This window comes from Haliaeetus albicilla, chromosome 26 (assembly GCF_947461875.1).
Source record: "Haliaeetus albicilla chromosome 26, bHalAlb1.1, whole genome shotgun sequence".
NCBI classification, from domain to species: domain Eukaryota; kingdom Metazoa; phylum Chordata; class Aves; order Accipitriformes; family Accipitridae; genus Haliaeetus; species Haliaeetus albicilla.
The window spans coordinates 13,796,148-13,813,778 of record NC_091508.1 but is presented as its reverse complement, the minus strand read 5'-3'; the positions used below and the strand labels follow the sequence as shown (position 1 = coordinate 13,813,778).

At 42.3% G+C, this 17,631-nt stretch overlaps 1 protein-coding gene across 1 annotated transcript in view; it reads right to left on the bottom strand.

Moving 5' to 3' along the window:
• PAPPA (pappalysin 1) overlaps positions 1-17,631 on the bottom strand; it is a 184,297-nt gene that overhangs the window by 127,389 nt on the left and 39,277 nt on the right. The window contains exon 3 of the mRNA XM_069771839.1: positions 3,709-3,854. Within this exon, the coding sequence (XP_069627940.1) occupies positions 3,709-3,854 (146 nt within the window). The remainder of the gene's footprint in view (positions 1-3,708; positions 3,855-17,631) is intronic.

Genomic DNA, 17,631 nt, shown 5'->3' with positions numbered 1-17,631 from the left:
TCATGGATGTATCGATAAGCAAATGGTATATTAGTGAGGCTTTACAGTATATTGAATTAATCATAAGAATTATATTTTTAGCTCAGCTAGATATACCTTTGGATTTATGATACGCTTCAGATTTTCTTTATTTTTGTTGACCTCAACTTTTCCAAGCCTTTTATTTAAAACTGTTTGTGTATACTGCCTACCATGAGAACAGGAGACTGCTCTGTAAAAGTTACAACAGGAAAATAAATCTTGGATATGGTATGCTAATAATTTAGTGACAATAAGGACAGAAAACGTTTTGGCAGGGGGAACTTTATAGGTGACTAGTGCAGGGAAGATGAGATCACCAGGTTCTGAAGCAACATAGACTCTTCCTTCTTATCTATCTGGAGACTTGGTTGCAATAACCATAGAATTAGAGGAAAATAAGACCAAGAAGATCTTAGGAAGTCATCTAAATTCCACTCTCAAGCAACGCAGGACCAATTAGGTCTATACCATCTCTCACACATCTTGCCCTAACGTCTCTTTACAACCCCTGATGACATGACTGCCCCAGCCATCAATTTCAGCACTCAGTATCCTTACAGCTGCAAGGATTTAACTCACATCTAATCTGAATTGATTTTTTGGCAACTTAAGTTCATGACTTCAAGTCCTGCCTCACACGGATATGAAGAACAGAAGATTCTCCTCCCCTTTCATCAGCTTTTATGAGATTGTCATCATCCCCACTTTATGCTCTTCTCCTTCAGTCTGAGTAACTGTAATCCATTCAACATTTCCTTGTAGCTCAATCCTTTTTCTAGACCTCCCCAACTGTTGTTCTCCTTTGGTCTTCCCAGTTGTCTCATCTTTTCCTCCAAGTACAGTGTCCAAACACAATACAGTATTCCAGCTGAAATTTTATCAATGCTGAAGAGAGAGAGGAAGGACCACTTCTGATGTCCCCCAAGGACACGTGCAAAAATAGCAACAGAGAAAAGACTTTCCCTTTGTGCATGGGCATGTGTGACTACACGAGTGCAGTGGAGAGGAGTCACATGGGCATGTACAAATACATATATAGTATTAAAAAAAAGAACTGAAAATTTAAATACAGACAAAGATTGACTAAAATCAATCACACTGCAACATCATGCCTATTATGCCATATGTGGCATCTGCACATCCTTTTCACAGCACTGAACTGTTCCTTATAGTAGTTCTCCACGATTCCAATTAATCATATACAAACCCACCAGTATGCAGCCACTGCAATCCCCATGTTCCTTGTATCCCTCTCTCCCCCTTTATACAACACATGCTCTGATTCCTCTGGTGCTTGGTCTCTACACAGGTGGAGCCATTTACACCCAGAGAGTAACCTCATATATTTTGTGGGGAGCTCCATCCCAAAGATAATTCCAGAGTTTGTTTTCCAATGGCAGGAGTATTGGTGAAATTCCTCAGCAGGACGTGCCTTCAAAATAAAGGCTGGGTAAATGGTTCTGGCACTGGACAGCCCTGAGGCAGCTGGAGAGGGAGATTTTATTTTTGCCTTTGTTGAAAATTTATATTTTTCACAGCTGTCAAGAATCTAAATCAATTGCAGTTTTACAGAAAAGATAAACTCCCTCACCCAGACAATCTCTATCCCAGCCTTTAGATCTGCACCACAGGACATATTTCATATTTTTTATTAAGTACATATTGGATTTATAGAAGAGAGTAAAAAAGATTAAAGATGAATTCTTACAGGCCAAGCACAGGTCTGGGAGGGCTATTATGACAGGAAATTATGACCATTATTTATTTATTTTTGCTTTTTTCCATTGCAAGTCAACTTTAAACTGTTGGCTAATGTCTTTTTTTCTCGTGAGATTTTTTTTGGTCAATGAATTCTGTCAATACACTGTAGGGGCTGAATTTAAATTGTTTTGCTCAGGCATGATGTTGACAATTAGCTTAACGAAGTGACAGAAGAACTCATCAGGGCTTTGGGCGAGCCCCAGTCCTCTTGCAGAAGGTTCTTCTCAGCGCTCTGGAGCTCTCCCCTTGTTCTCTGCTCCCTCCCATGGCAACACCAAGGGAAGCTGTGAAAATACTCATTTAGGGAAGGATGAGCTATACTGCAACCTTACTTCACTCCAGCAGTGGCATGAGGGCTAATGTTTCCCACCAGCAACCCATACTGTTGCACAATCAGAAGCAAACAGAGTTACTGTGGGGCTAGTGCAGGAGTAGGGGGTTGTGGTACTACAAAGTGATAGAAATCACATCAGCGTGGGCACTAGTCGAGACTGGGGTTAATATCTATCTTTGGTTTTGCCAGAAGACGTTGCCCTGGGGAATGCTCACTGGCAGGCATTTACAGCATCTTCTGTTTTGGGCGCTCCCAGCATGAGCCCATGGAGATGGGGCTGGAGGCAAGTCAGAGTGGAAATGGCTTCACTTCCAGCCTAGCTCAGCAGGAGACTGGATGTGTGTCAGTGCCGGTCCTTGGGAAGGGAAGTTTGCTCACGCTTCTTTCGGAGCAGCTGCAGAGCTGGATGTCGTAATAAAATGTTTACTAACTGAAGTAGGGCAGCCAGCTCCAACTGCTTGGTCTGACCACGGAGCCTCTTTCAGCTATGGAGACAGGTGACTATAAAGAGATGTTAATATCTAGGTTTTGGGGTAATGTATTTTTGAACATGGAAAAGCCTCCCTGACTGATGGCTTGAGTTGTAACTCAGCTCTCATAGTATGCTTTAGAATAATAAACACTGTATTTTGCTCTCCTTGTTGAGGTTTACATTTGCCCTGTCTTTTTTGTTTTGCTCAACGTGGGGTTGGGTAATATAAAAACTGGCTGAAATAGCCTTTCACAGAGACTGAACTTGGCTGAATCTGGACTTCACTTCCAGCCTAGGAAGATCCGGACAAGCTGGAGAAATATCTGGAAAATTTGTGAGAAACCCTGCTCTTGTAAGATGACCAGATCAAGTTTGCAGCCCGAGGGAGGTTTGTGCAGTTAAGAGAAGTACATACAAACTCAGTCGGTGCCTTCTGAACCTTTTGAGGCTCATCTGACATTTTGCAAGGAACACAGATCCAGTGGCACTACAGGTGTCAGGGCAATGAGTCATTTGGGAGGTTGCACAGCTTCATCTGGATCCCTGGGTTCCAGCAGCCATAGGCAGCAACCTAGTTATGAAACATGCAGGGCAATCTGCAGGGTAGTGAACTCTTTCCAGTTCCACTCAAATGAACATTAGAAATACAATCTCTCAGCAGTTTGCTCTTTTGAACATTGGTAGAGAAAAATAGCAACAAATTTTAACTACAGCCTGTGAGGAAAATTAATTGAACACTTACTAAGTAATGAACTAAGGATCAGAACTTAACAGGCTAAGGTTAAAAATTCACTTCTGTCTAGCACCCCTGCACCTATCCCCCCCAATCTTCTTCGCAAAGTGCTCCCATGGAGTGAATGCCCTGTAAAGTAGCTTCACTTAAAAGGTGAAATACTTTCAGCTTGACATCATCTACAAATACCATAATGTGCTTTGGGTTTATAACCTAATATTTTCCTGGTTGTGAGCCAGTATCTGGGAATCGTGAAATACTTTTTTTCCCCTGACTATATATTAGAGGAATGATAAGAAATCAGAACAGAGCTTAAAGCATATTTGTCTTTCCTTCTTAGCGCCTCAAAAGAATGCTTTACAAAGAAGAAACATCTTTATCACTCACCTAGATGCATCAAGGCTTCCTTGTCCCAGGGCCAAGTTGCCACTCCAGCCAGCTCTTCCTCAGAGGAATTGGCAAAGAAGATGTTGAGGTGTGTGGATCCATCCAGTTTGAGTATGTTTTTTAGTTCATTGACATCTAAGTATGCTCTGTAGAAAAAGAAAAGCCTTTTTTTTCTAAAGGTGACACAAAAAGCAACAAAGTATTGAAGAAGTGCTGCAATCCAGGCCAAGATCTTACAATATCCTGCGTATCAGTCACCTGAAATAATTTAATAACCCACTCCCAAACTTCAATTACTTGCATTCATATAGCGAATCTCATCTAAGGACTTCAGGCCATTGATTAACGAAGGCCACAAAATCCAAGGTAAATACATAAAGCTGTCCATATTCCTAAGATAAGTATAGGAATCTATTTATTATGAATGTAATTAACCATGTATTGTGGTCAGTAAATCTTTTTATATCAGCAGTTACCTTGCACATTTCCTCTAAGCTGTTTATTATTGTTCCCTCTAATTTTCCTTCACAATAACAAGTTTCACATCTTCAGGCTGGTGCAACAACTAACACCAGCTCACAAAGTTACTCCTTTAGCACCAGTGGCAGTCACCTGTGCTGAGATGCACAGGGTCCAACCCTAACATAGGGTGGTTGGTTGGGAATTGCTATTTCCAGCAAGCAAAGTTGTGCCAAGAGATCTCCTTGCAAGAGATATAATGCAGGACTGATACCATACCATGACGTGAATTCCTAAGGCTCCTTAGGTCCCGTCCCCTCCCAGGTGAGCAACGAATCTTCATAGCTTTTGGGATGTCTGAAGATTACAGAGCAATCTGCTTGCAGGCAAGCAAAGCCAATCTCTTAAGCTTGATGGCTGTTGGAAGTACTTTTTGCACTCCTCTAAAGAAGTAGACTTTATCAATACTGGAATACAGGAGCTACTTGCCAAAGTGTGTACCATGATGCCACACTGCTTTCAGTGGCACCGTGATGCTCTAACTCAAAATAAAGCTGGAGAAAGTGAAGCATAAGAGTAAACCCATTGGTTCTCCGTTTCTAGCTCGCATTGTCTTTTGACAATAAAGTGTTGTGCTAACACAAGATCTAAACCATGGATAAGTTGTAGTATCTTCACTTGACATGTGGAAACAACAGAGAGAGATATCTCACTGAGTCAAGCATGGTTGACTAGCTTGTAAAGAAAGGACACCACGATGGTCTTGAGCAGGTTGATTCCTGCTTCCTAAAGTCCCCCTTTCCCTACGTGTATGGGTGTGTATAGGGCTCACGTAACTCTCACAAACCAAACACACATTCAGTAAGTAGGGTTCCCTGCATACTTTGCAAGGCTTTCGTTCCCAGAAGGGTGAAGAAAAAAATAGGGGAGTTGGCTCAGCACCAAGATCTTTCTGTCCTTCCCTGGAGGACTCCCCAATGGAAAACACATTCATATTTCCACAATAGCTTCCCCTGCCACTTGCTGAAGTCATTGCCTCCAAAATAGTTCACGGCTGGGTGTCCCCAGGCCCTCGCTGACTCATGGAGGAAGACGTGCTCTTTGGGGACACCAGTGGAAGGGTATGTTTCCATTCCATACAGTGTTTATCTTCCAATCAAATGTGGATGACATCCTGAAGGACAGGTCAGCACTGTGACCCTTTACACATTTCTCATCTCTCCACTGTTCCCAACACATCTATGGAAAATACGCAGATCTTCCCCTTAGCTCCTCCAGCTTGTTCTGCATGTATCCGCACAATGTTGTGAGACGGTGCATAATCTATTTCCAGGATCTTCTTTGTGCATTTGAAAACATCTTTTCCAAACATGGGCTCATACTTATACACATCCACAAGCAATAGTTTGAAATTACATGAGAGCTTATATGCATTTCCAAATGAAAATGTAAATGCATCAGGGGAATATGTGACAGAAGATGAGTGCATGTGAAGGGGACGATGTGTATGTCTGCACGTATGGCAGCATCAGTAAAAGAGAGTGAGCAAAAATGTAAAAGAGAATGTGGGAGTGATGTGATACTTCATGCAAGAGAGAAAAGGACAGAAACAGAAGCACTGAGTACCTCTAAGTAGAAAAACGTTTGTGTGTTTTGTATCACAGTGGGAAGGAAAGGCCCACTGTCTGTATTGAGACTGCAGTTGTTGACTCTGGATGCAGATGCTTTATGGCCTATGCAAATCCCTGTAGGAGTAACTATAATCAAACTCCCCTCCTGAGATTACCATTTTTATCCTCGCTCTTCTCTTATGGTTTCAAATAATCTAAACTAATATTTCTTTATTCTTAGCTGTCTCTTTGCTTATTGTTTACAAAATCCAATCCCCATTTATATCCTCAGTGCATGGCCACAATCGCACTGTCTCTTGCATACAGGCTATGTGCTTCAACATCCAGGGCTGTTTCGTACATGGATTATTACTGCAGACAACATCCAGAGCAGACAGCATTTAACTAATTGGCCAGTGATGTCAGTGCATCACCGAGACTGAACTCATGTCTTACGTAAATCCACCGTACTAAGTCAATTGGACTTGGTTTTGTAGTATTTCTCTGACTGCTACTTCTCTGCTAGCCAACAGAAGTCTGAATATGAGCAAAATCATAGAACACCAGGTTGGAAGGGACCTCAAGGATCAAATGGTGTAAGAACAGAATGCTAAGAGAATTTTTAGCAAAGGGTCTGCAAAGGAGTAGGTGTAAACAGATCATGCTTGGGAGGAAGTAAATGCAAAACCCCTTTGTAAAAGCAGTCAGCAACCCCCAACACATAAACATGCTCAAGCATTTAGCTCAGGCAAATCCCTTGTAAGTGTGTGAACATGTGCCTGCATGTGCGTGCATGAACAGGGGCGTGAGTGTGTAAGCAAGGGTTTGGATTGTGCACACATGCAAGACAGCCAAGAGTATGTATGCAAAGGAACCAGTGTGTGTGTGTAAGAGATAAAAACACGAGCTGGAATTCCATCCTCTCCTTCCTCCCCATGTTTCTAATAACCTCCCATCCCTATCCATCATCACCACATTCCTACACTCAAGGAGACATAAATTAACTACTTTTGCAGTTCATGTCCAACTACGTAGCCGCAGGCAGCAGACCCAACAGTTACCAGGTCAAAACAGTTTTCAGTTATTGTGTTGGACTAGGCTGACTCCCCCCTGCTGCTGCGGCTGCTTTGTTATCAGCCCAGACTATCTGACCCAACGCAATCTGTGAGCATTGCTTACACTTCTCAAGGTTATGTGGGTCCCCTGATAGAGGACATAATGTCTGTCACATGGGCTCGTGCCAAAGAGAGCCAAAGAGCCCAGCCTTTCCAGAACTGCCAAACTCGCATTTCAAAGACATGAGTGCAGTCTTGGAAAGGGATCAAAGCCTTTCCAACTGTCATTAGAATATTTCCTTTATGCATCTCTCCGTGAGTGCCAGCAACATATTTCATAAAATTCATTGGCTTGAGGTGGTACCTCCAATATAAACCTGAATGGGGGAACTGTCAGGGCAAGTCTATGTGGAAAACAAAACAAAACCCAAAGCACAACAAAACACGTGTAATTCCTGTAATGGAAAAAACATACGATGCTGTGAGCGTGCCTTGCTCAAGAAAGCCTAATGAGCCTATTAGTGCATCATAAAAGGTCTCCTTTGCTGAAATCTGGTTTAGACATAGAAATTCTATGGGCTGTTTAAGGCCATTTGGGACACCAAATCATATCAGGCAATGTGCACATTCCCACCCAGCTCTTTTCATCAACTTATTTGTCCAATGCACAGCTTCAGTTTTCTTTTTTCCTCCACAGCAGTGTAAATAGCCCTCTGAAACTGTACTGTACAGCAGCTTGCCCTCACCCAGTAAGCACCAGACCTCAATCAGTAATACGTATCCCGTACAGTGCTCCAGTTTCAGTCTAATGGAATCTTTAGCTCATCCAGCAGAGTCTCGCGACTGCCCAACCCGCCACGCAGCCTGCCCCGTCGGTCACACGAGCCATTATCCCCGTGCCTGTCTCATCTGTCAAGCCCGTTTCCTCTCCATTTGGGTTGTGCCTTCACCGCAGCAGGACTTGTCCCCAGGCAGCGCGGTGAAGCCCCCAGCCAGCAGCCCCACCTGCCCGCAGGGGCCACTGCGAGGAGCGCCCTTCTGCTGGCCCTCGGGTCCAAAGCCAAATCCAGCCACAAATCTCTGCCGCTTAGCTACAAACACATTTGACAATGGCTTTTAAACTTGGCTGGTATCAGGTCTAATCGTATTAAAAATCGTAGCCTTGGTGACTAGAGTCGAGCAGTTTTGTAACTGGGTTGGAAACTCTTCCTCCCCCATTTTCTTCCAGGTCAGAGAATGGCTTTCCCATGTTTCCCTAATGTGGCTGGGGTGCAGCCTCTTGCACTCGTGGTTGTTTTTGCAAGGAACAGAGAGCCTTCCAGCCCTTATTGTCAGGAAATGTTTTCTACTGTTTGCTCTGAGTTATTCTCTATTTGACTTTGTTTTGGTTTTTTCCTTCAAAGACAAGTGTCGCTTTACAGCAAGAAAACAAACAAGGTACTTAAGGGATTATGTGCAAGACCCCACCCAAACACAGAGTAGGAACTTTGCTATCTGCTCACTATGGAGCATGGTCTCCATCTGCCTGATGAGTTTGTTAGGAATAAAAGGCACTGCATTTCATCATTTGAAACAAACAAACAAACAAAACCAAACAAAACCCAAAACCACCAGCATCTTCTGAATTGGGAAGTCAGCCTCCAAAAGTCTCCATTTTCTCTCTTGACATACAATGTCCCATCCTTTACCTAGTGGGTTCAGCATATGGCAGGACAGAGCAAATCTGCTGGAATCACAGGGACCCAGTACATCACCCTCCTTCCCAAGACTCCTTGTTTCTGCTTTCATTTGGTGCTCTCAAAAGAGCTGTCAGCTCAGGTTAAACCATGGTATACAGTTTAGCAGACAAAAAGAAAGCTTTTCTGGACAGCCCTGGCAACACTCGCCAGCAGCCTGTGACAGATCCAGGTGTGGTTCCCAACATGGCGTGGCTGATATGTCTCAGTGGTGTTCCCTTTGTCCCTCCAGCTCTGATCTCGGCCCTAAGATTGACACTAACTCATTAGAGCAGCAAAGACCACAGCAGTCGGTGTGTGGGCAGCCACTTACCAGCTGTCCATCCCATTTTTTCAAGCAATATGGGGGGCCCAAGGTTTTAGGGTGCAGTGTCCACCTAGAGATTTTCAATATCTGCAGTGAACAGCAAGGACGGTTTTGAGATAAATGATGTTCTTCCTGAAGATAATGGCAAGAGCCATGACTTCAACAGCACTGAAAGCTGACCTTGAAATGGGGCCATTTGGCAGATGCGCACAATTGTAATTTAGCTTTTCCCCCTGTGATTTCTCAGTCTTGGGTGGTTAGACATGGAACTTTCCTTTTGGAGACACAGTATTGATGCCAGAGTATAAGCTGCCTTTTGCCTTCTGTCATAGAGTCACAGAAAAACAAGTCTGGAAAGGATGTCCGGAGACCAGCGCTGCCAGCCCTCCACTCCAAAGGAGGGGCATCTCTATATGTCATGCTAAGCTGATTTTTATCTAGCTCATACTTAAGACCACACATGACAAGGACTCTGCCACTGCCCCAGCAAGCTGCAGCCCATGTTTCAATACCTTTATGGTCAGGAAGTTTTTCTGAAGGTCTACCTGAATCTTTTTTTGCTGCAACAGATATGCATGACTATTTATGCCATTCCCCACAGACAAGGAGATTAGATGATACCCTTCTGCTTTACCAAACCTATTACTTATTTGAAAGCTTATTATATCTCCTGTAAACCATCTCATTTTTAGGCTAAACCCACCTTATTTCTTCAGCCTCTCCCCACTGGTTATATTTTTTAAGACCTCTGGTCATTTCTGATGCTCTCATCTGCACTCTCCACATCTTTCTCAAAGGCAGGTCATCAAAAGAAGACACAGTCCTCAAGCTGAGAGCTTATCAGTGCCATGTAACTGCTACATTTATCCTGTCTATCACCTCCAACCTGACATAAAGTACACAGTAGAGATTTCAGACCTACAAACATTTCTAACATTTTTTTCTTCTTTTTTGCCTAAAGTGCTACAGGTCTGTCAAAAACCTGAACAAAAAAAGACAACCTACAAACTCTCTTTAGCAGTGGAATTGCAATAAAATTTTTGTCTGACCTGATGTTAAAGATCTGCCTTTGCTGGCAAATTTAATTTTGCTCCTCATTTCAGATGGATTGCCATAAATCATGTGAAGCAGGAAGCATGCCTCATCTACATTTAGTTTAGTGTTAATTTAAGACACTGGTGTAAGTGTAGTAAAAGTCATGATAATTTATTGATAAAGGTATAAATCTTTCAGTGATTGGGACAGAGCCTGAAATAGAGTGGAGCCAGATTATTACAAGTGAAAGGCTTCAGGTCCCAATTTAGATCCAGATCACTGCCTGTGTTCACACTGAAATCCAAATGTGTAACTGTAATTCCGACCACATCCAAACCAGGCATTCACTAGGTCATGTCCACAAGCATAAATTGCAAGCACTGTCAGCACATGTAGGCTTGGCAGCTTTTAAAGAATTTTGGTTTATCCACTGCAGCAAAATGTCCTCTACAGCCCCCAAACCTGATCTCCCATTACAAGAAAGGAGGAATGTTTTGGCAAAAAAAATAATAATGATAAGGATCCAAGAAAAGACACTTAGAATAACTGTTCAAATATAAACCCAGGGTATATTCTTGGGTAGGTTTGGTAGTCTGTGCTGAACTCTGTATCACTCTCTGTGACACTGCTAATGCATTCAGGTTAGCTGGTTAAAGCTGGACGAGGTTTGTTTTACATCAGTGGCAGGTCCTATGGTTAAGACTGACCCTAAGCAACACATATTACAAAATAAAAGCCCACATGGCTACAAAAGTCTGCGTGTTCGTTGATCCTATGGTGCCCTCTTTTCCAAACTGAATTAATTCTACCATTATGCTAGTGACTTAGGCTTTACTCACTCTATGAAAAAAAAATTACTAAAAATAAAATTATAGATAGAAAATAAGAGTTTTACTGTGTAAAATAGGGGAATCCTTTGGGTATGGGTTTTCCTTATCCTGCAACAGACTGAGAGCAGCTTCTTGGTCAAAACTAGGGAATTTTTACAATTGTCAAGTCATCAGTTTCATTCCATTTGCTTTGAAATGCTGGCTTTCCAGCAGGACAGTCCTAGAAATAAGCACATTTCTACTGTAACATTTTGCACTATAAGTCTATAGGACAGCAAGGAAAAAAACCACCCCATACATAAAGGAAATTATTTGCTACTAAGTTCTAAAAATCAGTATTTTCATCCATAGAACCCTAATGGCGAACCTCTGCTCAGCCCTATCTGACTTTCTCATAAAAGACCTCTAATAAATGATATAGCTTTATTTCATGCAATTCCATATAGATGACTTCAGGATGTTGTAAATACAGTATCTACTTAACAGGCTGAACCACAGCAACGGGTTGGAATAAACCTGATGGTCAGACTACTCCAAACCTAGCTCTGGGTCCTCTTTTGGTTTGGTTCATGTGAGCTTGCACTTTGAGCCAACTTCTGTTCTCACTGGGCTGCACACGAGTATCAGCTCTGACTGTGATGTATTTGCTCCAGTGTAAATCTAGAGTTAGTCAGAGCAAAGTTTGATTCTCAAAGTGCAGCTTTAGGTTCAAATCCAAAATCTCAAAGGAAACCTCCGTTGAAACAACCAATTTTTGCCCAATTTCTGGCCAACACAACTTGCTTTTTTAAGGAGGGAGGCGGGTTTCCTCAGATCTCCACACAGATTCTCTCAAAGGTTTGTAAATCCTTGCCAAATCCTTCACAAACCTGGGCTGAGATTCAGAAATACAGTGAAAACAGATTATCCCCCCCCCCCCCCCCCCCCCCCCCGGCACTTTTGCTGCTGGTTCTGGCCAGGATAAGAAAGAGTAGAGGCTCAGGGAAAAAGAATAGAGAAAAAGATGATGTAAAAATTTTCAAACGTCAAACATGTTCTGTCTGAGCTCTGGGCAAAAGTTTGGGGTGGCTGTTAATGTACACAAAATTATTTGTTCCGTCTCTCCCTTTATCCTCCCAGGCTTTACTGCCTACTGCTTATACCAGAGACCCCAACTTTATATAACCTTTACGTAGGCTTATAAAGAGTTGCAGTGCTACAGAGCATAAATATGTGATCACCAAGTCTCCTTCCTTTGAAAGGTCTATGTCCAAGAGCTGAGCAACATTTGAGTTCACTCGTGCAGCAAGAACTGAAAAGACCCGTTTCCTTGCACGACCATAAAAAATAATTATGCTAACCAACTACACAGAACTAGGAAAAGATATGCTGGCTGGCCAACTTGCAGGAAGAAAAAAGAAAACAAAGGGAAAGCCTTGGCAAAGAGAATTGTGATCTTACTGTACAATTAACTTCTGAGACAGTGAGTAGGATTAAAGCATGGAACATTTCAAGACACATCTCTTTAAAACAGCAAAGCATTATGAAGCATATATGCACATTTCACAGGCCTTTGAAATCAGCAACACTGGCAGGTTTATTTGTTTTGGTTGTCTCTTTTTCTTTCTTTTACTACTTTGGGATTTTTTTTTCTCTCTCCTTTTCAAGACTAGAGCCAAATGACCCATGAGAAATGTACTGTAATTTGTCTCTTATCCATCCCTCATCTCTATCTGATATTCCCTCTGCCCTGGTTACCCTGATGTTTTTCCAGACTCTACAGGCTGAACCATTGTAACAAGGAGAAAAGTCAAACGATAAAGAAAGAAGTGGCGTAAGGATATTTTCAGGAACCCGGTCTGTTAAAACAGATTTCCTTTGCTGCTTTTCTGAAAACCCCTTTTGGCTGCAGCAAACCTCATTCACGTATACTCAAGAATTTAAATCAGTATAGGAAGGTATATACGTATTTTAGGCTATTTTAACCATCAGTTATACTGCTTGGCACTTCCACAGTGCCTCCCCTCTGGGCCTCAAAATGCTTCCTAAACATGAAGAGAAAAATTCCACTCTGGTCAAAGCCCTGACACAAGCCCTCTGCACCGCTCCAAATGCCGTCCAAGGTCTTAAGTGATACTCAAGTGGGACAAGGACCCTTGCGCTGGGCCTCCCCTCAAGAAATTTTACCATGATTGAAGAAGCCATGAAATTGGCAAATGGAATAATTTTCCTTGTCTTCCGAATGGGAAAATTGAGGTAGAGAAATGCAATAATTTGTTCAAAGTAACAAAATCATTCAGTGTGACAGCTAGGATTAGAAACTCGATCTCTTGAGCCTATGTTCTGCGATAATATGGATCACCTTTCTTTTAAATAAGCGGTGGCTTGTGTTACTGATTCTTTAAGTTTTCTGGTGGCCACTAATCATCTTTTACAAGCCTTCGCTCTTATTTTACAATCTTTTACTCCTATTTTACAATCTCCAAAAAAGTCCTAAAGGTCTGGTGCTCAGCAGACGGAAAGTCAGAGCTCCCTACAATAAGCTGGTCCTTCCTGAATCCCTCCGCTTCACTGTTTCTGAAGACAATGTAGCACATTTACTTCACAAACAGATTTTCTTGTGGAACCAGGGCTCTGCTCTGAATGAGTGAGCAGCCACCGTTCTAATAATATTTGGCATTTACATACCACCTCTCATCCCAAAGCTTCCAAGAACAACCAACAGATACGTGCATAGCACACCGCACAATAGTTCAAGTAAAGGACATTTTGGTTTTAGTCACCAGAACAAACCTGATTTTTTTATGAAAAGCACCAGAGACCAGGAATGCAGCCTGTCATCACTCCCTTGAATCAGGTCAAGAGGTAGGTAGAGCCTCTGTTAATCAGACTGGAAGTTAGAGATCAAGAGGAAACTTGAAGCTTTGACACAGAATTTTCTTTAATTATAGGAGCAGCTCATAGCAACTCTCTATATTAAAGTTGTCTAACAATTTCCACTACTAATATTCAACTCCAGCCTGTCTTTCTCATCTCCATCCTAGTGGCTGTGGGGTCAGGCTTGAGGTCACATTTGCAGCCTGCCCAAACAAGTGCCTTGCTGGTGGGACCTTTGGGAGTCACTGTTGGAGTGACCCAGGTTTTGGCACTTCTGGAGCACTGGGAAATGCTTTGTGTCCCCCCTCTTTAGAGTCGATGGAAAGCAGGGGGTTACCCTACTGCCTGGATACTGCTCTGTCCTGGGATCCATCTACCTGTGCCATCTGCCCTTGCAGTAGGAAGGATGGGTCAGGACCCTGCCTGGGTGGGCTCCAATGGGTCACCTGCTGTGGGAATATTTGGGATTTTTAGGAAGCCGAACACAGGTCAGGGTAGGGAGCATTGTGGCCTTGGGGTGCTCACAGTTAGATTGCAATTACTCACAGCTCCTGCAGAAGGGTGACACATGGCACCGTCCCTGCTGGGGTGTGCAGCTGGGACTTTAAGGGGCTGGTCCTTCAGTATCTTTCCCAATTAACACACCGTGAAAAATGCAGGATGAAAAAAGAACAAGATCAAATTCTTTGCTCCTTTCATCTCACTTTTTGACACTAATCCTCCCTGCACATAAACCCCGTGCCACAAAGTGAGATATACATTACTATTGGAATGAAGAGCGATTTGGAATCAGGCCGACATCAGCAAAAGAATAAAATAAAATCATATATAACCATGAAGGACCTAGCATGTTTATTACTGATACTTCTGGGGTTGATGGGCCAAAATAACCAGTCCAAATATGTATCTTGCAAAACATCACTTTTGCTTTGGAGATGCCGCTTCTTTTCTGTTTTTGTTTTTACAACTCATGGACTTCCAAATCTCATTTCTTAACCTCCTGGCAGGGTTGTGCATAAAGTTGGTCCTGCTGCAGTGGGCAGATCATCAATGGCTTATGGTTAGGATAATCCCAATTTTCCTCTTTTCTGAGAAAGAAATGAAAACCTGATTCAAATGAGACTGCTTGAAATTTCCTCTTATTTCATCTTATGCAGGAAAGGGTAGGAGACACCAAAGTGAGATCACAAAGAACGTAGCCTGGTGATAGAGACTTCAATTCAGGGAAACCAAGAAAAGCTTGTGCCGTGGCGCTAAGTGCCTCACATTTTCAAAGTTCATGAGATTCTTTTCTCCCTGTTGCAACAAAGAAGAACTACTATTTACGGTTTTTTGTTTTCTGGGTTTTTTTTCAGGGGGTAATGATGGATCATACCAGTAAGTCTTTATCTGCAACAGTGAAGTCTTGAACACATTTTTAAGACAGAAAAGAAAATTGAATAGTCAGATCCAAAGAACCACTAAATATTACAAGATCTACGAAAGCTGGTTACTCTTGTTCTTTCCCAGCAGTGAAGAGATTACAAGGAAACAGAAAATGTCAGTCACTGAAACAGAAATCTCACATAAGAACATTTAGCTTTGAAGTTCTCAGAATCCACAGTAGATTGCCAGGTGATCTGGCAGAAACACCAAGAGACCTGCAATGAAAATACTTCAGAGTTGCAGAAAGAAAATATTGTGGACAGTGAGTTTTCTTAATCCAACATTTTTTTTTTTTAAATTTTTTTTTTATTTCTATTCCTGTTCACTAGGAAGACAGAAATAAAGGAAAAGAAAGAGCAGGAGAGGGGACTTAGTAGATCATGACTTTGTCAAGTGACTACTGTTGGGAGAAAAAACGTGGCAGCAATATCTGTAACAGATACTGCTAACATAATTAACTCACTGGCATCAAAATCCTGCCCCTCATTTCTCTCTGTTGAGCCAAAGACAAGCAGCAGGAAGACAGATGTAAACGTGCCTTTTCCAAACACTCAAGAACTTTCAGACTGTCTGGTTTTTAAACCTATGCAGGACCTGCAACTTCTGCATAGATACAAGGTAAAGCAAATACCATTGCACATGTGTGCTTCTAAGAGTGGACTTTTCTTGAACAGAAGGATATCTAAAATAGAAAAGATCCTTTACCCTTTAAGTAAACAGTGGACAGCAGACACATCCAATGCTCAGGCTGGTAGTCGGATGGAAGGACATTTGTGTTGCCTCACATATGGATCTGCTAACATGTGTACCAGAAAACAGGCACTATCGGTCCAAAACATAAGGCTGATTGTAAGCATTCCCTGGAGGACACATTTCCCAAGACCCTACAAAATTGGACTGGCAGCTTATGAAACGTACAATACTGATCCAGCATGTAACAGTAAACTATAGGAAATCATACCCATATATTTGGCCTTCAGACATGAGTGCAGAAATTGCCTGTTTTGGCACCACAAGCCTGTGGATCCACTTGAATCAAAGACAGACTTCTAGCAAAGGGCTACGAGAATGCAAAGATCTGTTCTCCATTGTTGAATACTAACACAAGAGGGGGAAAACCCTAATTTTCCTTTATGGCAAATTTCTTGACCAACTTTTGCCACGAGTACGACCCCTATAGACAGGCCACGCAGTTTAATTTCCCCATAACATTTGCACCTTCTGTCACTCTATTTGCATATCTCAACCACACATCAACTTTCGCGCTGGTTTGGTGCAGTAATTTATTGGTAACATGTCACTAACAACTACCACAGGACTTAAGATCTTGATGACTACAAAACTAGCTTTGCAAAGGATCCAGCAAAAATTGCAGGTTGTCATTTTTGTCCACTGTTTCCCACACATAGACCCTGAATTATACAAACCCGCATTTATAAAACGTACGTTAGCATGAAATGTCTTGCAGCTCCCTGTCAAAGACAGAGGGGGGCTGTTACGAATTTCCTCACTTCCACAACTCCTCTGCTGCCAGCTCAAGTACATCTCAAGAACTTTGCAAAACCTGACATCCTGCCTTATTCAGTTGTGGGGGAAGAGAAGGCATCCTGGAACCACCTTTTGGATTACCTCCTCCTGACAGTTTTCTAGATCAAAACCTGGAAACGCTTCAGGTATTGTTCCCAGATGGATAAAAAAAGAACTTTGTGTCTGATGAAGACGAGGACAGCTAAAGGTTTGAGCCTGCATTTTTAAGACAAAATAAGATATTTTGAAGCAAAAACACATGAATAAATCTATCCCCAGAAGTAAAACTATTAGAGGAATTCTGAGTGTATGAGGAGGAGGAAGCCAGAAACTCCTAGCTCTTTTCCGAATCCAACTGGGTGCGGGAGAGGGGGGGAATCAAACAGCACAGATTTCTTCAGGCAAACTGGGAGAAACACTCTGATGTGTCTGACGGAAGCATTTTACTCTGTGTTTGGAAGTTTATCATGACCGATCAATTCTGGAAGAATTAGTGAGTGAGTTCTGGTTTTTGGCACTGACACAGTCGTGGTAAAAAGGCTGGAGGCAAAAGGGAAGTAATTTTCATAATGCTGTGAACTGTTGCCATCAATCCTTACCCAAAACATTTTTTCTCCTTACTCTAGCGCAGTGCTGTTCCGTAGGAGCTTTCCTCTTAGCTATTGCCCTTCGTCTCAGGAAGGCTCTCGACCTCACTCGTGCTCTGGATGCAGAGATCCAAGCCAAAGACCAAAGTCTTTGGGAGTTCAATCTTTCTACGGACTTCAAAGAGCTTGGGATATGTAACAGTCCAGACAGAAAGCATAACATACGTTTGGAACAACATTATATATGTAAAAATAGAAAAGATTGAATGACTGTTAAGGAATGCAGTGTGATGGGGAAGCCTGACGTAAATTGTGCATGGCATTTACATACCTATTTTCAGCCTCTAACCTAGGTGCTCTGAATCCTGGTGGGAGAACCTACCTTTTCTCCAGCAATTATAAAGACTTTAAGATTTAATTCTCTAAATCATGCCTATGCTGTGTGTCTATACCTGCTGCGAGCAGATGGCATGACTTCCCCTAAGGAACTAACAGA